Consider the following 27,229-nt stretch of genomic DNA (forward strand, 5'->3'; position numbering starts at 1 on the left):
GGGATCAGCACACAGTCTCTGCTCAGAGGGGGTCCGGGGCGGGGGGTGGTTCATCCATGCTGAGAGGACAGCAGGGTGAACTCAGGACTATGAAGGAAAGGATAGCATATGTCCATAAAGGTCTGGGCCGAATGTAGCCAGATCTTTTAATTTTTTAAAGAGAAGCCAGGACACTGGATTTTTATGTGAAATTTCTTGATTTTTAATTACCAGTTGATTAAAATATTTTTTAAAAATGGCGTGGGCCAAATAAAACCCATCTGTGCCAAGGCCTCAGACTGACAGTTTGCTTCCTTTGATCTAAAAGAACTGGTTTTGTTTCTTTTTTAGCTTTATTTTCAATTAAACAACATACTGACTGAGGAGTACAATGTGTATGGTACCATGTTAAGGCCAATGAAAGACAAAAAGATGTAATCTTTCATTGGAACAAGGCAGTCTCTGATATAGGAGACAGGGTTCATGACTAGAATTTTTTAAACAAGAGGTTGCAGTAACTCATTTTTAGTTTTATTTCCTTTTGGTTTTGACCCAGTTTCTTTACCTGACCCCCAACACCGTATCTTATTTCCTTTGATCTTTTCCCCAGTTTTAATAGTTTCCATTCCCACTTCAGTTCAACCAAGCAAATAATTCCATCCCTCAAAGTATGTATTTATAAATGCATCTCTTAGAAATATCAAATAGTCTCTTCCTTATTTTGTTGGCAGTGTTCTATTCTACTGAAAAATTGCTTTAAGACTTTCTTTACATGCTCTCATCCTTGTAAGTTTAACCATATACACTTGTATGATATAATTTATATCTGAACTTTTTATCCTCAGAAGAATGTGTGATAGGACAAAACTTATTAATATGACTAATATGTAAGTGTCTACAACATTCGCTACTGCTCCTCCCAGTAGGTGAGAGACATGGAAAAGCCACCAGTACCACTCAGGCAGTTCTCTTGACCTGCCCTGGAAGACCCAGGATGCCCAATCCTCCCACTGTCCTCTGGTGCTGTCATAACTGGCAGACTGGAGTCAGGACCTGCTATATAATTTGCAGGGACCAGAGTTTAGACTTGTAAAGAATTTCAAGACATTGATGTCAAAGCATTAAACTAAGCATGAGGTGCTTCTGAGTGCAGGGTGCTACGTTGGCTACAAAGCTCTCAGGGCCATGAAGTTGGCCACGACTGTGGTTGTGGACCTGTGGACATTTGGAGCCAGAAAAGTTTGCTGGAATGCTGGTAGCAGGAAAACATGGCCCAGAGACATGGGATGAGGTATTTTTTTCAGGGGCATATTGGGGTGAGAGAAGTACAGAGGTCGTTTATAGTATGAGCAAAGGGAGGGAATGGAAAGGTTAAAGACTTCTTGTTTGGAGTGTTATAGTCTTCATGTCTCCCTTTAGGGTTTTCAAGAAATAGAACTGAAAAAAAAAAAAAAAAGGAAAAAGAAAATAGAAGTGAAGAGGATAAACCTAGAGATAATCATACTAAGTGAAGCTAAGTGATACAGAGAAAGACAAATATCATATTGTATCACTTACACGTGAAATTGAAAATAATGATACAAATGAACTTATTTACAGGACAGAAATAGACTCACAGACAGAGAAAAATTTATGGTCACCAAAGGGGAAAGAAGGGGAGGGATAAATCTGGAATTTGGGATTGACATGTACATCAATTCAGTTCAGCTCAGTCACTCAGCTGTGTCCAACTCTTTGTGACCCCATGGACTGAAGCACGCCAGGCCTCCCTGTCTATCACCAACTCCCAGAGTTTACTCAAACTCATGTCCATTGAGTCGGTGATGCCATCCAACCATCTCATTCTCTCTGGTCCCCTTCTCCTTCCACTTTCAATCCTTCCCAGCATCAGGGTCTTTTCCAGTGAGTCAGTTCTTTGCAGCAGGTGGCCAAAGTTTTGGAGTTTCAGCTTCAGCATCAGTCCTTCCAATGAATATTCACGACTGATTTCCTTTAGGATTGACTGGTTTGATCTCCTTGCAGTCCAAGGGACTCTCAGGAGTCTCCTCCAACACCACAGTCCAAAAGCATCGATTCTTTGGTGCTCAGCTTTCTTTATAGTCCAACTCTTACACCCATACATGACTACTGGAAAAACCATAGCTTTGACTAGACGGACCTTTGTTGGAAAAGTAATGTCTCTGCTTTTTTAATATGCTGTCTATGCTGACATGTATGTACATGGACTGTACATAAAAAATAATAAGAACCTACCATATAGCACAGGGAAATATATTTAATATCATATAATAGCCTATAATGGGAAAGAATCTGAAAAAAATACATATACATGTATATATGTGTAACTTTGCTGCATACCTAAAACATTATAAATTAACTATACTTGAATTAAAATTTTAAATTAATTATTTTAAAAAAGAAGAAATGGAAATGAAGAAACAGTTATTTTGAAAGGTTGTTTTATTCTGTAAGAGTCTGTGCCATTCAGGGAGTGAGAGATATGGGGGTCATAACTATATATCATTTTAGAGTTAGTAGCAATCTCACTATTTAGGGGATTGCTGAAATTTTCAGAGTCATGGCAGTTTGTTGGCATTGATGACCTGTGATAAAGAAAACATGATGCTTCACTGACTTCCTTCCTTCCTTTAACAAATGTGAAGTCTTTCATTATCTTCCAGTAAGAAGCTTAAATATTTTCACTTAATTATCATTAAAGTTAAGCAACCAAATGATTACTTTCCCGATACAATTGGAAAGAAGATCATAATGAATCTTGATTCTTCATAACTGCTACCCTGTATGCCACTTCACTCACCAGAAGCTATGTTCAAGGACAAGATCTGCTTAGGTCTTCTCAACTTGTTCCCCATTACCTCCTACACACTTGTCTGTCCGTGGCTGCCTACCATCTTCACTCTTTTCTCTATGCCTCCAGACTCCCAATTCCCATCCAAATGCTCTTACATCATCATTCTCTGCCCAGAAAGTTCCTTCAGCCTCCTTGCCTGGAGTAATATGTCACTTTTCACCAAAAATATAGTTCATATAGGTTCTAAATATGACTTTACCGCTACTACTAAGTCGCTTCAGTCGTGTCCGATTCTGTGGGACCCCATAGATGGCAGCCCACCAGGCTCCATCCCTGGGATTCTTCAGGCAAGAACACTAGAGTGGGTTGCCATTTCCTTCTCCAATGCATGAAAGTGAAAAGTGAAAGTGAAGTCGCTCAGTCGTGTCCCACTCTTAGCGACCCCATGGACTGCAGCCTACCAGGCTCCTCTGCCCATGGGATTTTCCAGGCAGGAGTACTGGAGTGGGGTGCCATTGCCTTCTCCGAAATATCACTTTATGTATGTGCTAAGTCACTTCAGTCGTGTCGTGTCCAACTCTTTGCGACCCTAAGGACTGTAGCCCGCTAGGCTTCTCTGTCCACGGGATTCTCCATGCAGGAATACTAGAGTGGGCTGCCATGCCCTCCTGCAGGGGATCTTCCCATTGCAGGGATTGAACCCAGGTCTCCTGTGGCTCCTGCATTGCAGGCAGATTCTTTACTGCTGAACCACCAGTGAAGACCTAAATATCACTTTAATACTATCAATTTTTAATCCCCTCTGGAAAAAGTCTCTTCTTCTTGGAGATTCATGCAACTTGCTGTCCCTCCTTGTCATTGGAAACCATCTGATTCTGGTCACTCCTCCCTGTTGAGGAAACCTCAAAATTCTTAGCTGCCTTTTCTCCCCACCAAGCTCATCCCCAAAATATCTAGCCTTGAATCAGCCTTATCATCCACCTCACTCCTTCACCTCCAGGGCCAGACTATAGGAGAAAATCACATAAGTGTTGGGATTATTGCTGCCAGAAACATACAGCCTCCATAGGCTTCCAGTAGTATTCGCCACTTCCCCATATGTCCCTAGTGAATGGTCTCATCAAATCTTCACAAGATCTACTGAAAATATTTGGAATTGCCATCTATGCTGGTACTGACTTCTTTTTGCTTATATATTAACCTTTCCTATCCCAATAAATAAATATATTTTATACGTGGGCTTCCCTCATAGCTCAGTCGGTAAAGAATCCACCTGCAATGCAGGAGATCTCAGTTCGATTCCTGGGTCAGGAAGAATTGCTGGAGAAGGGATAGACTACCCACTCCAGTATTCTTGGGCTTCCCTTGTGGCCCAGCTGGTAAAGAATCTGCCTGCAATGCAGGAGACCTGGGTTCAATCCCTGATTTGGAAAGATACCCTAGAGAAGGGAAAGGTTACCCACTCCAGTATTCTGGTCTGGAGAACTATACAGTCCATGGAGTCACAAAGAGTAAGACACGACTGAGCAACTTTAACTTTCATCAGTTCAGTTCAGTCGCTCCGTCGTGTCCAACTTTGTGACCCCATGGACTGCAGCATGCCAGGCCTCCCTGTCCATCACCAACTCCTAGAGCTTACTCAAACTCATGTCCATCAAGTTGGTGATGCCATCCAACCATCTCATCCTCTGTTGTCCCCTTCTTCTCCCACCTTCAATCTTTCCCAGCATCAGGGTCTTTTCAAATGAGTCAGTTCTTCGCATCAGATGGCCAAAGTATTGGAGTTTCATCTTCAGCATCAGTCCTTCCAATGAATATTCAGGACTGATTTCCTTTAGGATGGACTGGTTGGATCTCCTTGCTGTCCAAGGGACTCTCAAGAAGTCTCCTCCAACACCACAGTTCAAAAGCATCAATTCTTCGGCACTCAGTTTTGTTTATAGTCCGACTCTCACATCCATACGTGAAGTGAAGTGAAGTGAAGTCACTCAGTTGTGTCTGACTCTTTGCAACCCCGTGGACTGTAGCCTACCAGGCTCCTCCATCCATGGGATTCTCCAGGCAAGAATACTATTGGAAAAACCATAGCTTTGACTACACGGACCTTTGTCCATCATTACCAAAGGAATGTCTCTGCTTTTTAATATGCTGTCTAGGTTGGCCATGACTTTTCTTCCAAGGAGCAAGTGTCTTTTAATTTCATGGTTGCAGTCACCAAACCCCAGTGATTTTGGAGCCCCCCAAAAGAAAGTCAGTCACTATTTCCACTGTTTCCCCATCTATTTGCCATGAAGTGATGGGACCAGATGCCATGGTCTTCGTTTTCTGAATGTTGAGTTTTAAGCCAACTTTTTCACTCTCCTCTTTCACTTTCATCAAGAGGCTCTTTAGTTCCTCTTCACTTTCTGCCATAAGGGTGGTGTCATCTGCATATCTGAGGTTATTGATATTTCTCCCAGCAATCCTGATACCAGCTTGTGCTTCTTCCAGCCCCACATTTCTCATGATGTACTCTGCATATAAGTTAAATAAGCAGGGTGACAATATACAGCCTTGACATACTCCTTTTCCCATTTGGAACCAGTCTGTTGTTCCATGTCCAGTTCTAACTGTTGCTTCTTTACCTGCATACAAATTTCTCAGGAAGCAGGTCAGGTGATCTGGTATTCTCATCTCTTTCAGAATTTTCCACAGTTTGTTGTGATCCACACAGTCAAAGGCTTTGGCATAGTCAATAAAGCAGAAATCAATATTTTTGTGGAACTCTCTTGCTTTTTCAATGATCCAACAGATGCTGGCAATTTGATCTCTGGTTCCTCTGCCTTTTCTAAATCAGTTTAAACATCTGGAAGTTCATGGTTCACATACTGCTGAAGCCTGGCTTGGAGAATTTTGAGCATTACTTTGCTAGCATGTGAGATGAGTGTAACTGTGCAATAGTTTGAACATTCCTTAGCATTGCCTAACTTTGGGATTGGAATTAAAACCGACATTTTCCAGTCCTGTGGCCACTGATGAGTTTTGCAAATTTGCTGGCATATGGAGTGCAGCACTTTACCACAGCATCATCTTTTAGAATTTGAAATAGCTCAACAGGAATTCCACCAACTCCACTAGCTTTGTTCATAGTGATGCTTCCTAAGACCCATTTGACTTCACATTCCAGGATGTCTGGCTCTAGGTGAGTGATCACACCATCATGGTTAGCTGGGTCATGAAGATCTTTTCTGTATAGTTCTTCTGTGTATTTTTGCCACCTCTTCTTAATATCTTCTGCCTCTGTTAGATCCATACCCTTTCTGTCCTTTATTGTGCCCATCTTTGCATGAAATGTTCCCTTGGTATCTCTAATTTTCTTGAAGAGATCTCTAGTCTTATAAATAAAGTTGGGTGTGGACTTTTTCATTTCCTGTCCCTCTATTTTGGAGAAGGCAATGGCACCCCACCCAGTACTCTTGCCTGGAAAATCCCATGGACGGAGGAGCCTGGTAGGCTGCAGTCCATGGGGTCACTAAGAGTTGGACACGACTGAGCAACTTCACTTTCACTTTTCACTTTCATGCATTGGAGAAGGAAATGGCACCCCACTCCAGTGTTCTTGCCTGGAGAATCCCCGGGACGGGGGAGCCTGGTGGGCTGCCATCTATGGGGTCGCACAGAGTCGGACACGACTGAAACAACTTAGCAGCAGCAGCAGCAGCCGCTCTACTTATTAACAAGTCTGTAACTGCATCCACCCTGTGGTAAACTGATTGCATTAATGAACCAAATTAATGACTTCCTTTTTCCACACCCTTTGCCCTATAATTTTGTAGTCACTTCTCATTCTGATCCTAGGCTTGGCTATGTGACTTTCTATTGTGAAGGATTACAAAGTACCTGTATGTCTCTACCTTCTTTTTTGAAATCCTATCATAGCCTTGCAAAGAAGCCAGACTAAAAATACAAAACAAAACAAAAAAAAAGAGAGAGAGAGAGTGAGAGAAATAAAAGAGAAAAGAAGCCCAGTCTAAGAGTATGAGAGCACATAGAGCAGAGCTAAACTGTCCTATCCCAAAGCAGCCTTGTTAGCCAGCCCCTAGACTTATCCCTCAGCTGACCACAGATAAATGAACAAACCTTATGATAAGATTCGCCACATCTGATCCAGCAGAGCTAAGTTGTAGACCTGCAGACTCATGAGAAATAAGAAATGATTGTTGTTTTCAGTGACTAAGATTTGGAATGATTTGTTATGCGCAAAAGCTAATACAGGCTCTAAATGTCTCTTTCTCCATACAAAAGGATGAAGTAAACCTTCTCTTTCTTAAGGCACAGTCTTCTACTTGCTTTTATCCTATTCCTGCCTGTATGCTTTCAGATCTCAACCATTCCAATTATTTCTCTATTCTTATATTCTCATCTTATTGTTGTCTTTTCACCTCTTTCCATAATATACAAACATGTTTAAATCTAATTAAAATAAAACATACACACAAAAAAGTAAGCCTGTGTCTTCAGCAAGTTACTGACCTATTCTATTATTGCTTCCATTTATATATTTTAAAAGAATAGTCTATACATGTGCATTTGTCTGGATTTGCCATAGAAACAGAACCAACAGGATGTGTTACATATAGAGAGAGATTTATTTTAAGGAACTGACTTATGCAATTATAGAGGCTGGCATACATGCGTGCTAAGTTGCTTCAGTCATGTCTGACTCTTTGCCACCCATGAACTGTAGCCTGCCAGGCTCCTGTCCTTGGGATTCTCCAGGCAAGAAAACTAGAGTGGGTTGCCACGCCCTCCTCCAGGGAATCTTTCCAACACAAGGATGGAACCCAGGTCTCTTATGTCTCCTGCACTGGCAGGTGGGTTCTTTACTACTAGCGCCACCTGGGAAGCCCTTTGATGTTGTTCAGTTGCCCAGTCACGCGAACTCTTTGTGACCCCATGGACTGCAGCATGCCAGGCCTTCCTGTCCCTCACCATCTCCTGGAGTTTGCCCAAGCTCATGTTCACTGCATCAGTGATGTCCTCTAGCCATCTCATCAATAAGGAAAGCCTTTAGTGAGTCTAAAATCTGATAAGGTAGGTCAGTGGGCTGGAGACTCAGCGAAGAGTTGCAGTTCAACCCCAAAGGCAGAGGTGTGTTGGCAAAATTGCTTCTTGCTTGGGGGGAGGTCAGTCTTTGGTCTATCAAGGCCTTTACCTGATTGGATGAGGCCCAGCCACATAACGGTGAGTAATCTGTTACTAAAAGGCCACCGATTTACATGTTCATCTCATCCCAAAAACACTTTCACAGAAACATCCGTGTAATACTTCACCAATATCTGGGCACCGTGGTCCAGCCAAAGGAACACATAAAATTAGCCATTATAACTTGCTGTCTTCATTTTTTGTACTCATTAATCATTCGCCTTTTCAGTTACCACCTTATTAATGTACCCAAGGCAATGGATACTGCCAAACACTCTTTTCTTTTGTTCCTTTACTTCCTTTTGCCTCCTTCCTACCTTGCTTTCTATCTATTTGCTGCTCTTTAGTTTTCTTTATGCCACTCTTCCTTTACCTGCTTCTTTCACGATCCTGAGGGTTGTGCTTCCCAGACTACCTGGGTCATATCATATACTAGTGGTATTAACTACCAAATTTATATCTTCCATTTAGCCCTCTCTTCTGAGTTTCATATATTCATTCATTTATTCACAGAAGGTATTAACAGCATGCTATATATTTTATTGAGTACTTAAACCCTATTGGGGTGTGTGACAACCTCTAAAATGACCCCCAAGATCCCTGCCTCCTGTTAGTCATATCCCCCATTTAATCCCTTCCCTGTAATGTGAGCTTCTAAAGAACAGAACACAGCAAAAGTGATGAGATGCCACTTCTGAGATTAGGTCACAAAAAGACTCTGGCTTCTGTCTTGTTCACCTCTCCTGTCCTTCCCAGGCTCACTCTGTCTTTCTTAGAGTCCTCATGTAGGGGAAGCAAGCTGACATGCTGTTTGAAAAACCTTGTGGTTTATAGATAGTCAGTGGGAATTTGTTGTATGAGGCAGGGAGCTCAAATCTGGTGCTCTGTGACAACCCAGAGAGGTGGGATGGGGTGGAAAGTGGGAGGGAGGTTCAAGAGGGAGGGGACGTATGTATACCTATGGCTGATTCATGTTGATGTATGGCAGAAACCAACATAATATTGTAAAACAATTATCCTCCAATTAAAAATAAATAAAAACAAAACAAAAGCTTTATGTAGAGGCTTGTATGCAAAGGAACTCGGTCGCCAGACAACAGCCAGCAGGGACCTGAGACCTGCCACCAGTCACATGAGTGAGCCTAGAAGCAGGTCCTCTCCCAGTTGAGTCTTGCTTGAATTGATTGCCACTCTGCTAGATACCTTTACTGCAGTCCTGTGAGAAACCCTGAGTCAGAGGCACTCAGCTAAGTTGCACCTAGATTTTTGACCCACAGAAATTATGAGAAAATAAATATTTGTGATTTTAGGCTGCTAAGTTTGGTATAATTTGGTTTACAGTGATTGATGACTAGTAGAGGACTACCCTGTTCTCTAGGTCAGGGTCACACTGCTTATTTTACTTATATGCAGAGTACATCACGAGAAATGCCAGGCTAGACAAAGCAAGCTGGAATCAAGATTGCCAGGAGAAATATCAGTAACCTCAGATATGCAGATGACACCATCCTAATGGCAGAAAGCAAAGAGGAACTAAAGCGCTCTTGATGAAGGTGAAAGAGGAGAGTGAAAAAAGGTGGCTTAAAACTCAACATTCAAAAAGCGACGATCATGGTATCCAGTCATTACTTCATGGCAAATAGATGGGGAAACATTGGAAACAGTGATAGACTGTTGGGCTCTGAATCACTGTGGATGGTGACTACCCCCATGAAATTAAAAGACACTTGCTCCTTGGAAGAAAAGTAATGACAGACCTAGACAGCATATTAAAAAGCAGAGACATTACTTTGCCAACAAAGGTCTGTCTAGTCAAAGCTATGGTATTTTCAGTAGGCATGTATGGATGTGAGAGTTGGACAATAAAGAAGGCTGAATGCCAAAAAATTGATGCTTTTGAACTTAGGTGCTGGAGAAGACTCCTGAGAATCCCTTGGACAGCAGGGAGATCAAACCAGTCAATCCTAAAGGAAATCAACCCTAAGGAAAGGAATATTCATTGGAAGGACTGAAGCTGAAGCTCCAATACTTTGGCTACGTGACATGAAGAGCTGACTCACTGGAAAAGACCCTGATGCTGGGAAAGACTGAAGGCAGGAGGAGAAGGAGACAACAGAGGATGAGATGACTGGATGCTATCACTGACTCAATGGACATGCGTTTAAGCAAACTCCAGGAGATGGTGAAGGACAGGGAAGCCTCATGTGCTACAGTCCATGGGGTTCCAGAGTCAGACACAACTGAGTGACTCAACAAGAGGACTACCCAGGATTCAAAGTCAAATAAGGAAGAGCCCTGACATGCAACAATCCTGTAGACTATCAAGGGTGATAGAAAAGTGGCTATGATCACACTATAGTATAATAGATGTTATAGAAACATACACAGTGAGTGATGGGAGCACAGAGAGAAGAGAATTTCCATCCTACTTGAAGACTGAAGGTTTTAACTGGCAGATTTTATTTTTGTCATTGAATGAGCAGGCTAAGTCATTTGATCAAAATGAGGAGAAATGGTGATGGGATACCTGATGAGAAAATGAATTTCTAGAACCTCTACTGGAAAGAATAGTTGAAAGATTTATGAAAGAAGCCAGTGATGATATCTAGGCAGTGAGGAGTTGGGTTAAGAATCATGGACTTGCAGAATCTCCAGTTGAGACTAGGGTTTACTTTTTTAAAATGTTCTTGGCAATATGTATATAAGATTACAGAAGTTGATGATTGGATTTGGGATCTCAGAGAAGATAAAACAGAAAAGCAAAGGACTGAGGAAGAAAAAGAGCAAGACAATTCTTATAGTCCCAGTGGAGTTTAGATTGGATAGAGAAAGTAAGACAATCAAAGCGGCCAAGAGTTTGGGGAAATGTCACCAAATCTGACCTCCTACCAATCACTAGGGCCAAGGGAGTCAGTGCTAGGTTTGACTTAAGCCTAGGTCATATACTCCAGTCCTGAGTTGGAGGAGACTTCTAGCTGAGAGTGGGAAAGAATGATTATGCAGAAGGAAATTCAGGTTTTCTACCATGAGAAGAGTGAATGGATGCTTTATAGCAGAGACCTCTGGTTTCCTACAGTAGTGTTCATTTCTTCCAGAGTAAGAGAACCCCTAGTTTTTAGGGGTGGGGGAGGCACATAATGATAGTATTTCCTAGTCTCCTGCAGCTAGGAATGGCCATGCAACTAATAAGCTGATCAAAGGGATATGGACAGAAGTGTGTGTGCCATTTCTGGACCATGTTCTTAAAGGGAATGGGATGTCATTCCATTTCCCTTTATTCCTTTTCTGTCTGCTCGAATATGGTTGTGGTGGTGAGCCAACTTGAACCATAAGGAAGACATTCTATTCCTAGGGAGGGCAGAACAACAGGAGGAGTTTGTAATCCCTGGATGATGTCATGGATCCTTTGTCATCCTACATGAGGAATAATTAAACTACAGTTTTTAAAAAGCCTCTTTTAATGTGGTTCTCTGTTACAAGTGACTGGACCTACCTTTCAACTAATTCAGATGTCCAGTAAAAAAAGATATGCTGGGAATATAAATGACCATAGCATAAGACAGAAAGCAGCAAGCAATAAACAGAGGCACAGATAAACAGGATACAGAGAAAAATCACTTCGAGCCAGACTGTGAACTTTCAAAAGAGATTAAAGTTTCTGATCAGTGACAGACCACAGACTGTCTATAAGTGGTGGAATGCAGGCGGGGAAATGTGCCTCAACAGCTGATTATTCCAGACAGGCCGGCGGCAGTGGTGATGGTGATGTGGCATGATAGTGACAACTGGCCCATGCATCCAGCTCACCCAAGCAACATTTGGACCTTGATATACTTATTTAAATTAGTTGTGGTTTGGGTTGATGCTTCTTGACAATGATCTTAAAAATTAAGAAATAGGGGTGGAAGAAATCCTAGCGACTAGGAAAACATTCTGCTCAATGCACTTCAAAAGACAATAATAATTACAGTGATGCTAAGTAAGTCTTGTACATAGCCAGTAAAACCCAGGACTTCTAACTCCCCGGCCATTGAGGGCTAAAGGCTTCTATATACTTAATTTGTAAAGAATCCCTGTGAAGGTTTCTTCTCCAGCAAAATACTAACCTCAGGTTGCTATCTGCAAAGCCCATCGGTTACTCTAGTAGACAATGGTGGTAGTGGTTTGGTCGCTAAGTTGTGTCCAACTCTCGCAACCACATGGACTGTAGCCCGCCAGGCTCCTTCGTCCATGGGATTTCCCAGACAAGAATATCGGAATGGGTTGCCGTTTTTCTCCAGGGAATCTTCTCAACCCAGGCATGGAACCTACACCTGCATTGCAAGAGGATTCTTTTACCGCTGAGCCACGAGGGAAGCCCTGGTGGACAGTACTGAGACAGAACATTACCATCATGTCAGAAAGTTCTACAGGATAGCCCACAGATCTAAGAGAGATGTCTCTCTCTCCTGCCAATCCTCAATCTTGGCCTCAGTCTGTGCATAACCCAAACCCAAAGATTGGTCCCCAAGCTCTTCCACTTCCTAAAGAAGATTTAAAACTGGTAACGACAACAAAAGTCGTTTGGCCTAGTCCCGCTAAGAAGGGGACACGGCAACAGAACACCAAGATTCTTCCACAACAGTCAGTAGAGCAAGTGGGCGGTAAAAAACTAGCCGGGACCAGACGTGGGGGTGGAAGAAGAGGCAAAGGGGCGGGGATGAGCGCCGCGCGCTCGGACTGACGCCTGCATGAGGCCGGGGGCGGGGCCGCGCGCCGCTGGGCGGGGCCGCGCGCGGCGGGCCAGGGAGGAGGGGGAGCCCGGCGGCCGGCGCGCTAGCCTAGCCGTGCGTGCTCACGTGACAGGTCCGCGAGGTCCCGCTCGCGCAGTCGTCTGGGCGAGCGAAGATGGCGGCCGAGAGGGAGCCTCCTCCGCTAGGGGACGGGAAGCCCACCGACTTTGAAGAGCTGGAGGACGGAGAGGACCTGTTCACCAGCACTGTCTCCACCCTGGAGGTGAGACCGCGTCGCCGTGGGTGCTTCGCTCCGTTGCTGCCGCGCATCTCACCTTTTGGTGCTTGCCCTGCCTCGACTTGACCCTCCGCGTCACCCCCCAACCCCCAGGTTTGCAAGGACCTGGTTGGGGCGACACCTGTGACGCGGGCCCCACCTCGCGTACCTGTCATTGGGCTGGAGTTGGCCTGGGCGGCCAGGCCTGCTTAGGAGAGCGAACTGCGGGGCCGGGGGCCGACCTGATCCCCTGAGGGCCAGGACCGGACAGAGCATCGAGTGTCCTTTCCCCGCTCAGCTGGCCCTCCGCGGTGTCACTTGCGCCTTTCCTTCCAGAGCTCTGAAGGTCTTGCCTTGGGTCTCAGCACACCTCCTGGCGCTGCGGGGCAACCCCCGCAGCCTCTTTGAAGAGGTGCTTGCTTTTCCCTTCCCAAGGGAGGGTGTGCCTCTGAAAAGGGAGAGCAGTGAAGAGAGCGCTCTGAGTGGCCGGGGCGCTGGAGGGACCGTGTGGGTGCACTTTTCCCGGTCCTGGACCTTCAAGGACTGCTAGTTCCCCTTGAGGGACGTACCTCTGTTTTAGACTGTTAAATAGGTAAATGAATTTGGCCGGTTTTGTTTGTCTTTAGTTTCTAAGCCTTTTAAGGATCATAGTGTTGATAAAATACAAAGTTGAAGGCAGGGAGTAGTCCAGGAAACTGCTAGGCACTGGGGGAAGTTTTTTTTTTTTTTTTAAGTTAACAGGGGAGAAATAACAGATCCTCACTCCTTTTTCCTCTTTTCTCGCATGATCAGCGATCTCTGAAGCTACGTGTTCCTGTTTTTGTCAAAGGAAACGCCCTCTATGAACTTAACTGTATTGGGCCTCCTGAATCTAGTTCATGTTTCAGTTGCTTTGCCTTTGATGAGAGCACACACACCTGATAGCCGAACTTTAAGTGTGTGTATGTGTATTAAAATACAAGCAAATTTCCCAAAGAGTTGTTTACCTTAGACTGTGAAAGTGAAGTCGCTCAGTCGTGTCCGACTCTCTGCGACCCCATGGACTGTAGCCTACCAGGCTCCTCTGTCCATGGGATTTTCCAGGCAGTAGTACTGGAGTGGATTGCCATTTCCTTCTCCAGGGGATCTTCCCGACCCAGGGATTGAACCCGGGTCTCCCACATTGTAGACAGACGCTTAACCGTCTGACCTTAGACTGTACTTCCTTATAAAGTGCTTTTTTAATAAGCTTCCCTAGCTTGATCCACTCTGCACCAAATTAATTGAAAATTATTGTAGCATATCCTTTATTTAGCTTTCAGTTACATGGAACTGGTAACTTCCCTGACCGTTTTCAGTACTGACCATATTCTGCTAATTGTATATGCGTGTTCCTGGCCAAACCTCACCTCTCCTCAAGATTATAGGCTTTTGGGGGCTAGGGGTAGTACCTTTTTCATCTTTGTGTTCCTCACAAAATCTCGAACATTTGCATTTTACAAATATTTGTTGAATGAATTGTCAAAACCAGCATCTCCTAAGATTTAATAAAAATTGTCTTGCACAGCAAATTACCTTTTGGGGGTAGTATCCTTGTAGTCCTTTATACTTTACAGCTACTTAACATGTTTTGAAAGGTAATGTCTATGCAGGATTGTAAGACCTGGATTCCCTGTGGGACTACAAAGATTTTCCACCAACAAGGATCAGAATAAACTTAACATAGTGTAAACTAGAATATTGTGAACACTAAGCATTCTGTTTAATTGAGATCTTTGTAAAGTGGAGTAAAAGGAACTACAGTTTCTTTTTCCCATCTGGATGGGCCTGTTTAATAAGGTTGTGTGTGTAAGTGTGTGTGTGTGTGTGTGTTTTCCCCCCAGTTAAAGTCTATAGAGTTCTGAGTATGAATACATGTATTGTGGTTAGTGCATTATGAAAGCTTTCTAAAATGTTGGTTTTGATTAGTCATCTAAACCCTTTATTTCATGAGACTCAGGATATTTTCAAGTAGTATAACTGTGAAGCTTATAAATTCAGAATTATTATTTTTTGCTTTTCAAGCTATTTTTGGGAAGGGTACATAGCAGTACTTATTAGTATACCAAAGCTGCTGTAAAGGAATATTTTTTCAGCATGTCACTTTTCTTTTGAATAGAATAGTGCTTCTCAAACTTCAGTGTGGAGGAGAAACTACAGGATTCTTGTTTAAAATGCAGGTACCTTTGCCTCACTAGAATCTGCATGTTTCCTGAGTGTTCTCTATCATTGCTTTTCAAACTTCATATGTCAGTTACCTGGAGATCTTGTTAAAGTGCAAATTTTGATTCTGTTGGGCTGGGATAAGCCAGTGTTCCGCATTTTTAACAAACTCTCATTGTGACATTGCTGCTAGTCCATAGACAGGGATGAGTTGCAAAGCTCCAGGTGATTCTGATGCAGGTCATCTGCTTTGAATAGTTATTACCTAAGCTATAAAGTATAATAGACATAAAAATTAACATCTATTTTAAAAAAAGAGTTTTAAAAATGTTCATGTAGGAACTTTCTCCTTTGAGGGCATTAGGAGTAAAAAAGTCAATTGAAATCCATATAAGTAAAAAATTATACACAGCTTCAATATCATAATTGTTAACCTTGTAGTGACTGTACAACTTAGTGTATATGTATGCTGTGAGTATATTTTAATCCCAGTATTAAAATCCTTTCTTTTCAAAATGAAGAACAGTCACATAAAGCCATGTTCAGTAGTTAAAGCATATTTGAAACATCTAGTTGTGTTTCTGTTGTGACTGTGAAACAAAGTGGTAAAGGGCTGGCATAGGGGACATGGAAAGAAATGAGAAGGGAAAAAAATCTGGCAAAAGCTTGTTTTGTTTTGTTTTGTTTTTGGTAACTGAGAGGCTTTAGATGGTTTTGCAATGCTGCCTTAAAACAAACAAAAAAAGATGATACAGCTCTAAGGTTAAGAGGTGCTTGCCCTAAAGTAGCATGAAGTAGTAAGACAGGAAATTTATGTGTTACATGCCTGTTCTTTTCTTTTTTTCAGTTGCCCTGGGTCTTTGTTGCTATGCGAGGGCGTTCTCTAGTTGTGAGAGCGGGGGCTGCTCTCCAGGTAGTAATCTCTAGATGCGGGCTTCAGTGTTTGCGGCTCCCAGGCTCTAGAGCACAGGTCTATAACCACTAGGTTATGGCACACAGGCTTAGTTGCTTCACAGCACGTGGAATCTTCCTGGATCAGGGATTGAACCCATGTCTCCTGCACTGGCAGGTGATTCGTATCCACTGAGCCACCAGGGAAGCCCTGTTCCTTTTTTTTTTTTTTTTTTTTTAAATTTTTGTTGGAGTGAATTAATAGTTGATTTGCAATGTTGTTCATTTTTTAGTTCATAAACCATGCAGTTCACCCATGTAATATGTACAATTTTGTGGGCTTTGGTATATTCACAGATATTGCAACATTTTTATCACCTCAGAAAGAAACCCTGTACCCTTTAACTATCACCCCCATCCCCATTCCCTAAACCCCCCTGCCCTCAACCTTAGGCAACTACTAATTGATTTTCTATCTATATATTCCCTATTCTGGACCTCATATGAATGAAATCATGTAATATGTGGTCTTTTGTGACTGACTTTTTTCACTTAACCTGATGTTTTCAGAGTCTGTGTATGTATTCCTTTCTATCCCTGAAAAACAGTCCATTGTGTGGCTATACCTTATATACCTTATTTTGTTTATCCATTTTGTCATTTGTTGGACATTTGCATTGTTTCCACATTTTGCATATCATTATTATTGCTAGAACATATGATGACTCTGCTTTTAATCAATTGAGGAATTGCTGGAGTAGTTTCTCAAAATGGCCACACTGTTTTACATACCCACCAGCCATGTATGAGGGAACCAATTTTTCCACATCCTCACCAATACTTGTTGTAATTTGACTTTTTTATTCTGTCCATCATAATGCTTGAGAAATGGTATCTTAGTGTGGTTTTGATTATATTTTCTTTTTTTATGAATTTAAGTTTTTATTTGTGTGTTTCACTGTAGTGCTGTGATAACAAAAATGACATCTGTATACCAGAACATACATATATCAACAGTAAGATTAATTATATTTTCTTAAAGACTAAATTAAGTCTTTCTTAAGACTTAAGACTATATTAGATGTTCTTAAAGATTATATTTTCTTTTCATGTTCTTGTTGGCCATTTGTACATTATGAAGAAATGTCTATTCAGAGCCTTTGCTCACTTTTTAGTTGGGTTGTCTTTTTATTTATAAGAATTTTTTTGTGTATTCTAGATGCAAGTTCCTTGTCAGATACATGATTTGCAAATGTTCTCCCATTCCATGAATTGTCTTTTCATTTCTTAATGGTGTCCTCTGAAGCACAAAGTTTTTTAAAAATTTGATGAAGTTCAGTTCATCTACTTTTTATTTTGTTGCTCATGCTTTCAGTATCATATATAAGAATCTCCCGCCCAATCCAGAATCATGAAGGTTTCCTCTAAGAGTTTTATAGTTTCGGCTTGATTTGTTTTGAGTATTTGTATATGATGTGAGATAAACTCTTTTTTTTTTTTTTGCTTGTGGCAATCCAGTTGTCACAGCATCATTTGCTGAAAAACTGTCCATTGAATGATCTTGACACTCTTTCTGAAAATTGGTTGACTGTAGATGTTTACAGTTGGTTCTTGTACTAGCCTCTCATCTTAAGGTCAACTGAAGTTAAGCTGAGTACCACAGTTTCCCTAACACTGTCGCATGATAGAGTTTATAGAATATTTCAAATGAAATTTCCAGATGGGAGGTTCACAGGTCTTAGAATTCCTTCCCCACCATGTAACCCCATGCCTGCTCCGTAGATGCTGTACTTGGTTGATTTCAGTAAATACTTGACTATTTACTCTCTGCTGTATTTTTTAGATGATAGTGGGAGTACAAAGATCAACTAGATATCAGCAGATCTTTGAGGAAAGAACATCTCTGGTGAAGAAGAAAGAGAAGTACAGAAAACTCAGATCCAAAGAGATTGTGACTATGTTCTGAAAACACACCTATTTTCACTGAAAGTCCCAGTGGACTGGGGGAGATTGCTAACTCCTATCAGCATTCCTGACACATGGTAGATGAACATAAATGTTTCTACTGGCTAGGAACAGCCACTGAGATGGTAATATTTAAGAGAGACTTTAAAGGGTGGAATGAAATTTTCAACGTGGGAAAATAGCAAATGTCACTTACGGTTCAGTCTGTATTGTAAGGAACCATAAATAATTTTGAGTGGCTCTATATAGGATGTTACAGGTTTATATGATGAGACTGTGCAGAGCTTTGAAATTGTTACATAGGTGCATTAGAGCCCTACAAGACCTTCAGGGCAGTAATATGATTGCCTTGGAAGCTTAATGTTCTGGCAGTTTGGGGGATAAATTTGTAGGAGGTATCATTGGTAGGTTGATGAGCTGGAGGTTATTTTAAGTCTAAGGTTAAAGACCTCAAGAGGAATAGTGTGATCAATAAAGGAGAGAAGGAAGTTGATACAGTAACAAGAGTAAAAGATGGCCATCTTAACGCTTTGAATGTCTTGGGGAAGGAGTTATAAATTTATTTCATTTGGGAATAAGTTACATCAATGAAGAGACTATCAGACTGCTAGAAATCCCAGATGGAGTAGAGATACAGATTCAATACAATTTATTGACTGGTGACACTAAATTGAACTGTGGAAATCTAGTCCTTGTCCTCATGGAGTATATGAGTGAACAGGAGTCAGCATGATAAACACAGCTTTGTGAAAAAACACCTGCAATACCAGGTGATAATGTGTGTAACTGAAATATGTGCGTGGCACACAAACAGTACCAGGTACTGTGAGGAGGAGATGATTGGATAGCAGTACTGACTCTGTGCACATGAATTTGAGTAAACTCCAGAAGATAGTGAAGGCCTGTCACTGGCGTCCTTCAGTCCATGGGGTCACAAAGAGTAAGACACGGCATAGCAAACAACAGCAGCAGAAATAGTATAGAAACCTGGAGTGACTTAATTGTGTAGAAGTGATCTTTGAAACCTTGAAAAGTAGAGGGCATCAACAGAGAGCAAGTAGAGAAAAACTAAAGAGTCTTTTGATAAAGAACTGAAGTTGAGTATTTATTGTTTCAGCACAACAGGTAGTAAAAGCATGTATCTTGTTTTCCTAGTTCTAATCTTTAGGTCAGCATCCATCTTTAAAAAGTTTTTTTTAAAATGTCATTATGAATTACCTGTTTCAGAGGAGAGACATTTTGTGACCAGGTATTTAAAGACCACTGCATGGGAAATACTAGAAAGCGATTTATGACAAGGTATAACCAGTTGACCACTTGCCCTGGAAACTATTAAATATAAGGACTGAACTACTTCTAGTGCCTATAAAAAAAAAAAAAATGTTACTCTGTAGTTGCTTGAGGCAGAGGTGCTCACTTTTTTCATTTTTTTCCTGAAATAGAATAATTTTTTTTTTTTTTTCCTTTGCCATGCTACATGGCTTGTAGGATCTTAGTTTCCCGACCAGGGATTGAACCCAGGCCCTTGGCAGTAAAAACATGGAGTCCTAACTACTGGACGACCAGGGAACTCCTAAAATTTGTCTTTAATGTTAATTTTTTGAATGTGCACTTTACTATAAAATTGAACTCTTGTGTTTTTTCCCTGTGATGATAGTTTTTAGTTGTGATAAAATTTACCTCAGTAAAGTTCACTACCACTTCATTGAAGATGCATGACATGTCTATCACCTTCTAAAAATTCTCTCATGTAGTTAATTCCACCCATTCCCAGCCTCTGGCACTCACTGATCTGTATTTGCCTGTAGTTTTGTCTTTTCCAGAATTTCATATAAATAGAATCATATAAATGGAATTATATTTTGTACAAACAAAACTGTGTGAAACTTTCTGAATAAGGCTTCTTTAACTTAACCTAAAGTATCTGATATTTATGGATGTTGCATGTATCAAGAGTCATTCATTTTTATTGCTGAATTTAGTATTGCATTGTATTATGCATCACAGTTTTTTGTTGTTGAAGAACATTTCTGTTGTTTACAGTTTTGGGACATTAATGAATAGAGATGACATAAACATATATGTACAGATTTTTGTATGAACACAGTTTTCCTCTCCTTTGGGAAAATACTTAAAAGTAGGATGGCTGGTTTTGTGGTAAATACATGTTTAACTTTCTAAGAAACTGCCAAACTTTCGGCTAGAAAGGTTTGGGGTGGGGGCATAAGGCAAAGGGAGATGAAGTTATTTATTTTTAGTCTTACAGGTTGATGGCTCTTTAATAATATAACTCAAATTATAATAGGTATCTGTAGTAATAATATTGGGTTGGCCAAAAAGTTCATTTGAAAAAAGTGAGTGAACTTTTTGGCCAGCTCAATATAACTCAAGACCATGTCCATTAAGACAGAGTTCTCCAAGTCTGAGAACTAATAGTATATGGTTTCACTAAAACAAAATCATGATATGCTCTGGAGCAACGAATCCCGTGTGCCACAACTCCTGAGCCCATATGCCCCAGCTGCTGAAGCGCAGGTGCCCTAGAACCTGCGCCCTGCAATGAGAGAAGCCACCTCAGTGAGAAGCCCAAGCACAGCAACGGGAGAAGAGCCTGCACGGCAGGGAAGACTCAGCCTAGCCAAAAAGAAACAAATAAAATTACTCTTTAAAAAACTGATAAACAAAAGCGTGATTCTTCAAGACAAAAGCATGTTATGGTATGTTCCTCCCATCATAAAAGTTGCCTTAATATTGAAAGCTTATTCCTACTTAGAGAGCTTTGTGTATATTTACTGAGTGTTTGAATCCTGAAGAATCGCCTGAAGGAACCTTAGGTGCAGCTGGTTTTGCCTGTTTTAATATCTGTTCAGGTTTTCATTCATTTTATCTCTGAAATCTAATAACACTATAAAACATTCTGAGAAAGAAGAAAAAGAGACAGGTTTCAATGGTGTTTTGAGCCATTAAAAATATATATATATATTTATTTATTTGGCTGCAGTGGGTCTCAGTTGAGGTGCTTGGGATCTTCGATCTTTGTTGTAGCATGCGGGATCTTTAATATGACATGCGAACTCTTAGTTGCAGCATATGGTATCTAGTTCCCGGACTGGGGATCAAACATGGGTCCCCTGCATTGGCAGCTTGAATCTTAGCCACTCTGGTCCACCAGGGAAATCCCTTCAATGGCTGAGAATTCAGTTGTTCCACATCCTTGTCACTATTTGTTAGTATCAGTTCTGTTTCAGGCAGTGGCATGCTTTGTTGTTCAGTCTCTTAAGTCTTGTCCAACTCTTTAAAACCCCATGGACTGCAGCACACCAGGCTTCCCTGTCCTTCACCATCTCACGGAGTTTGCCCAAAGTCATGTCTATTGAGTCATTGATGCCGTCCAACCATCTCATCCCCTGTCGCCTCTTCTCCTCCTGCCTTCAATCTTTCCCAGCATCAGAGTCTTTTCCAATGAGTCAGTTCTTCACATAAGATGGCCAAAGTATTGGAGCTTTAGCTTTGGCATCAGTCCTTCCAATGAATATTCAGTACTGATATATTTCCTTTAGTATTGACTGGTTTGATCTCCTTGCAGCCCAAGGGACTCTCAAGAGTCTTCTCCAGCACAATTCGAAAGCATCAGTTCTTCGGCACTCGGCCTTCTTTTTGGTCCAACTGTCACATCTGTACACGACTACTGGAAAAACCATAGCTTTGACTGTATGGACCTTTGTCGGCAAAGTGATGTCTCTGCTTTTTAATATACTGTCTAGGTTTGTCATAGCTTTTCTTCCAAGGAACATGCAGGCGTCTTTTAATTTAATGGCTGTAGTCACCATCTGTAGTGATTTTGGAGCCCAAGAAAATAAATTCTGTCACTGTTTTCCACTTTTCCCCCATCTATTTGCCATCAACTGATGGTACCAATCCCATTATTTTTGTTTTTTGAATGTTGAGTTTTAAGCCAGCTCTTTCAGTCTCCTGTTTCACATTCATCAAGAGGCTCTTTAGTTCCTCTTGACTTTCTGCTGTTTAAGTGGTATCATCTGCATATGAGATTGTTGCTATTTCTCCCAGCAATCTTGATTACAGCTTGTGAGTCATCCAGCTCGGCATTTCACATGATGTACTCTGCATGTAAGTTAAATAAGCAGGGTGGTAGTATACAGACTTGATGTACTCCTTTCCCAATTTGGAACCAGTCTGTTTTTCCATGTCCAGTTCTAACTGTTGCCTCTTGACTTGCATACAGATTTCTCAGGAGGCAGGTCAGGTGGTCTGGTATTCCCATCTTTTTAAGAGTTTTCCACAGTTTGTTGTGATCCACACATCTGACTTATGCTGGCTTGAAAGAACTGATCTTTAAATTTTCAGGAATTTTGTAAGCTGCTTAGTAAACAGCCATTGTTAAAAGTTACGTAGACATAAATTATATTATAAAAGGCAGTAAATATTTACAACTTGTCACTTGTTTATTTCTTTACTGTGTTTTACTAGTTTTTGAGCTCATGAATTAATGTGTCTATTGTATCTGTGTGGTGTAAAGTATCTTACTAGCTCCATTTTCAGTAAGGAGTAATCAGCCACAGAGGGAATTGTTTATGCCACAGAAATCAGCGAAAGCTAAAATTCAGGGTCTTCTTTCCCAAAGACCTGATTGCTAAATATATACCAGCATACCACTGCTTTTTAATTATTCTAAGAGATATGTAGTGTTACCTCATTGTGATTTCAGTATACAGTCCCTAATGATTAATGATGGTGAGTACTTTTTTGCTTACATATTCACCATCTGAAAGTTGTCTTTAGTTTTCTTTCATATCTTTTTCCCATTTAAAATAGGTTTCCTTATTGAGTTTTGAGAATTTTTTCATGTATTCTGAATATAAATCCTTCATCAGATATGTTTTGTAGGTATTTTTTTCCCAGTCTGACTTGTTTTATCCATTTTTGATTGATAATGCCTTATATGTTGCATATGAAATCCTTGGGTAACATTGTCCAAGGTCACAAAAGTTTTTCCTATGTTTTTTCTAAAAGTTTTAAAGTTTTAGCTTATTTATATTTAGACTTGGTTGATTTTGAGTTAATTTTCTTATGAGTTGAGGTTCATTTTTTTGCATATAAAATCTCAATTATTGAAAGATAGTCATGTTATAGTTTGGTTTATGGCTCAGAATATGGTCTTTTGTGGTAAACAGTATGTGTGTACTTGAAAAGAATATATTTAGTTTGATATTGAGCAGAATGCTCTATAAACCCTAAGTTAGTTGACTATGTTTTTCAGTACATGAAACAACATAAGTAGATTTAAGATTTGTATTAAGATAAAGAAGCTGAACTTAAAAAAAAAAATCCTTCCTTGGGTTTTCTTTGAATGTTGATCGAAAAATCCATAGAACATTTACGTGTGGGTCTGTCTCTGGATTGTGTGTAGTTGGTCTTTTGACTGTCTTTCTGCCAGTTGTATGTTGTCTTAATTAACTGAGTCTTGAAATCAAATAGTGTGAATCTAGTGACTTTGTTCTTTTCAAAATTGTTTTTTGACTATTCTTGTTCTTTTGCCTGCCCGTACAACTTTAGAACCTATTTATTGCTTTCTATCAAAAATTCCTGCTGAGATTTTAATTGAGATAACGATGAACCTGTTGATTAGTTTGGGGGAGAATTAGCATCTTAATACTATTGAGAGCCTTTAAGCCATAAGTATACTATTTCTCTCTCTCTCTCTTTTTTTTCCTTTTAGGTCTTACTTGGTTTTTTTCATTCGTGTTTCTACTTTTCAGCATACAGATCTAGTGCACATTTCATTATACCTATTTTATGGCTTTTTGGTGCTTTTATATCTTTTACATTCACTCATTAATAGCACATTTTCTCTGTTTTCTGCAACTGTTGCTAGACACTAGTTCTAGTAGAGTTTTAGAGTCTGAAATGTTCTATGTAGACAGTCATGTTGACTGTGATGTGAGTTTTATTTCTTTCTAATCTTTATGTCTTTTTCTTGCCTTAATGCACTAGCTGAATCCACCAGTGTAATATTGAATAGAAGTGGTGATGGTGGGTATCTTTTCCCGCTTCATGCTCATAGGAGGAAAATGCTCATTTTTTCTTTCTTTCTAGAGTATTGTCTTGGTAGATGGCTTTTATTGGATTAAAGAATTTCCCTTCTATTCCTAGTTTTCTGAATTTTGTATCTATGAATGGATATTGATTTTGGCAAATGCTTTTCCTGCATCTAATATACTCATGTGATTCTCTAGTTTATTGATAGAGGTATTGATCGATATTCAAATGTTGAGTAAACCTTGAATTCCCACACAGTCATAATGTGTTTATTTTTTTTTTATTTATTGCTGCACTCAGTTTGCTAGTGTTTTGCTGCTGTTGTGTCTGTGTTTGTAACAGATACTTGGATGTTGTTTTATTTTACTTGTAATGTCTGATTTTGGATATCAGAAATGCTTACCTCATTAATGAACTGGAGAGTGTTTTCTCCTCTTCTGTATTCTTGAGGAGTTTGTGTGAAATTAGTCTTATGTTTGCCTTAATTGTTGGCAGAACTTGCTAGTGAAATCATTTGAACATGTAGTTTTGTTTGTTAGAAGATTTTTAACTACAAATTCAGTGTCTCTGATAGTTATGAAAGTATTTCTTCTTGATGAACTTTGGTGGTATATGAACTTTAAAGGAATTTGTCCTTTCCGTGTAAGTTGTGAAATTTATGGGCAGAAGTTTTTCAGAATACTCCATACTTACTGCTGTATCCATGGAGTCTATGGGTGATGCCCCTCCCTTTCTATTCCTTATATTGGTAATTTATGTCATCTCTTTGTTTGCTTTTTATTGTTTTGTTTTAATCTTGCAAAAGCTTTGTCATTTTATTGGGATTTTTTCTTTTTCAGAGTAAGTTTTTGGTTTCTTGATTTCTGTTTTTTATTTTCTTTTTAATTTTATTAATTTCTTCTGCTTGCTGTTTGGTTTGCTTTTCTGTTTTGTCAAATAAAAGCTTTGATTATTGATAAAAGGCTTTTTTTGAGTACCAGTATTTAGTTATGTATTTCTCTGAAGCATTGTTGTAGCTGTCTCCCACAAGCTTTAATATTGTTTTTGTCTTCATTGAGTTTGAACTGTTTTCCAGTTTCCCTTGTGACATCCTTTTTAACTTACAGGTTATTTAGAAGTGTTAATTTCCAAAATTTGAGGATTTTCTAGATAGCTTTCTGTTACTGATAGCTGTTTATTTGATTATTGTCAGAGAATGTTTTATGATTTCAGTTCTTTTACATTTGTTAAGGTTTGTCTGATGGCCTAGAATGTGACCTCTTATAGTGAATAGTCTGTGCATACTTGAAAAACATGTGTGAAATGAAGTGAAGTCGCTCGGACGTGCCCGACTCTTTGCGACCCCATGGACAGTAGCCTGCACCAAGCTCCTCTGTCCATGGGATTTTCTAGGCAAGAGTACTGGAGTGGGTCGCTGTTTCCTTCTCCAGGGAATCTTCCCAACCCAGGGATCAAACCCAGGTCTCCCACATTGTCGACAGATGATTTACCGTCTGAGCCACCAGGGAAGTCCTGATGTTATTGTTGAAATATTCTCTAAAAGTGAAGTTGACTGATAGTATTTTCCAGGTGTTCTAGTATTTTCCAGGTGTTCTCTATCTTCTCTTATTATCTGTATTTATTGTATTAATTACTACAATTTAGTATTATTGCAATTTTTGGCACGTTGATCCTTTTATCATATGATACTGCTCCTTTATTGGGCTTCCCAGGTGGCTCAGTGGTAAAGAATACACCTGCCAAGCAGGAGACACTGATTCAGTCACTGGGTTGGGAAGATCCCCTGGAGAAGGAAATGGCAACCCACTCTAGTATTCTTGCTCCAGGAAATATCATGGACAGAGGAGCCTGGCGGGCTATAGTCCATGGTGTCTCAGAGTCAGACACAATTTAGCGACTAAACAACAGCAACAAACCCCTCTTTACTGCCGATGATATTCTTAAGTTTATCTACTGTTAATGTAACACTCCAGCTCTTGTTTGGTAGCATAGCATGTTTTTTCCATTCTTTCAGTTTTAACTTACATCTTTAAAGTAGGGCTTTGTAGGCAGTGTATTGTTGTGAGTTGTTACTTTTATACACAATCTGGCCACCTCTATATTATAACTAGTGTATTTACATTTTTTGTATTATGTATCTTCAGGCCAAAGAACTTAGCACTTTTTATAAAAAAAAAAAAAGCTGATCTAGTGATGGCAGAGTCCTATAGTTTTCTTTAATCTGAGAATAACTTTATTGCACCGTCATTCCTGAAGGGTGTTTTTGCTGGATATAGAATTCTGCATTGGCATTTCTTTCAGCACTTTAAAGATTTTGTGCTACTGTTTCTGGTCTCTGATTTCTGATGAGAAATATTCAGTTCTTCTGTTTCTTTAAGTGTAATTTTTGTTTGTTTTTCCTTAGCTGCTTCAAGTTTTTAGTTTTAATGTTTAGGTTTCAGCCATTTTTAATGATGAGACTCTATCTAGTTTTCTCTGAAGTAGTCCTGTTTGGAGTTCTCATGTTGCTGGATCTGTAAAGTAATGTCTTGCACCAGGTTTGGAGAATTAGCCATAACTTCTTGAAAAAACTTTTTGTGCTGCTCTTTTTGAGGGCTTCAGTAATGTGATTGTTGAACATTTTATATTGTTTCACAGATCCTTAGGATTTTGTTCATTTTCTTCATTTCTTTTTCCCTATTACTCAGATTGAATATTTCCTAAGACTTATCTTCAAGATCACTGACTTTTTCTTTTAAGAACTGTAAAGGGTAAATTTTACTTCCCTGGTAAGCTGACAGATTAATTTCTTTTAAGGTTGCTAGAAGTTGACATAATAAAGGATTTTATACTCAGCACATAGCAAATAGCAGAAGTGTCTTTGTGACCTGCCTTGCCCCTCTCTTGCCAGCATGATAAGACAGAGGGGCCCAGACCAACGTTGCACCAGCCTTTGGTTTGTGTCATAGCTGAGAAACTTGAGTTTACAGAACCTAAATCATTTATAATGGACAATGTCTCCCTGCTCTTTGCTCTAGAAAATACAGTATCTTTATTGTTGTTGTTTAATTGCCAAACCATGTCTGACTCCTCTATGACCCCAACGGACTGTAGCCTGCCAGGCTCCTTTGTCCATGGGTTTCCTAAGCAAGAATACTGCAGTGGGTTGCCATTTCCTTCTCCAGGGGATCT

The 27,229-nt window shown here is 40.2% G+C and overlaps 1 protein-coding gene across 2 annotated transcripts in view; it reads left to right on the top strand.

Annotated features, from left to right (window-relative positions):
- Positions 1-12,818: 12,818 nt before the first annotated feature.
- Positions 12,819-27,229, top strand: part of SNX2 (sorting nexin 2) — a 62,528-nt gene continuing 48,117 nt past the window's right edge. Inside the window, exon 1 of one of the 2 annotated variants that reach the window (XM_027546972.1) lies at positions 12,819-12,970. In XM_027546972.1, the coding sequence (XP_027402773.1) occupies positions 12,863-12,970 (108 nt within the window). In that variant the 5' untranslated portion in view covers positions 12,819-12,862. The remainder of the gene's footprint in view (positions 12,971-27,229) is intronic. The other variant, XM_027546973.1, reaches the window with a different exon arrangement.

This window comes from Bos indicus x Bos taurus, chromosome 7 (assembly GCF_003369695.1).
Source record: "Bos indicus x Bos taurus breed Angus x Brahman F1 hybrid chromosome 7, Bos_hybrid_MaternalHap_v2.0, whole genome shotgun sequence".
Lineage (NCBI taxonomy): Eukaryota > Metazoa > Chordata > Mammalia > Artiodactyla > Bovidae > Bos > Bos indicus x Bos taurus.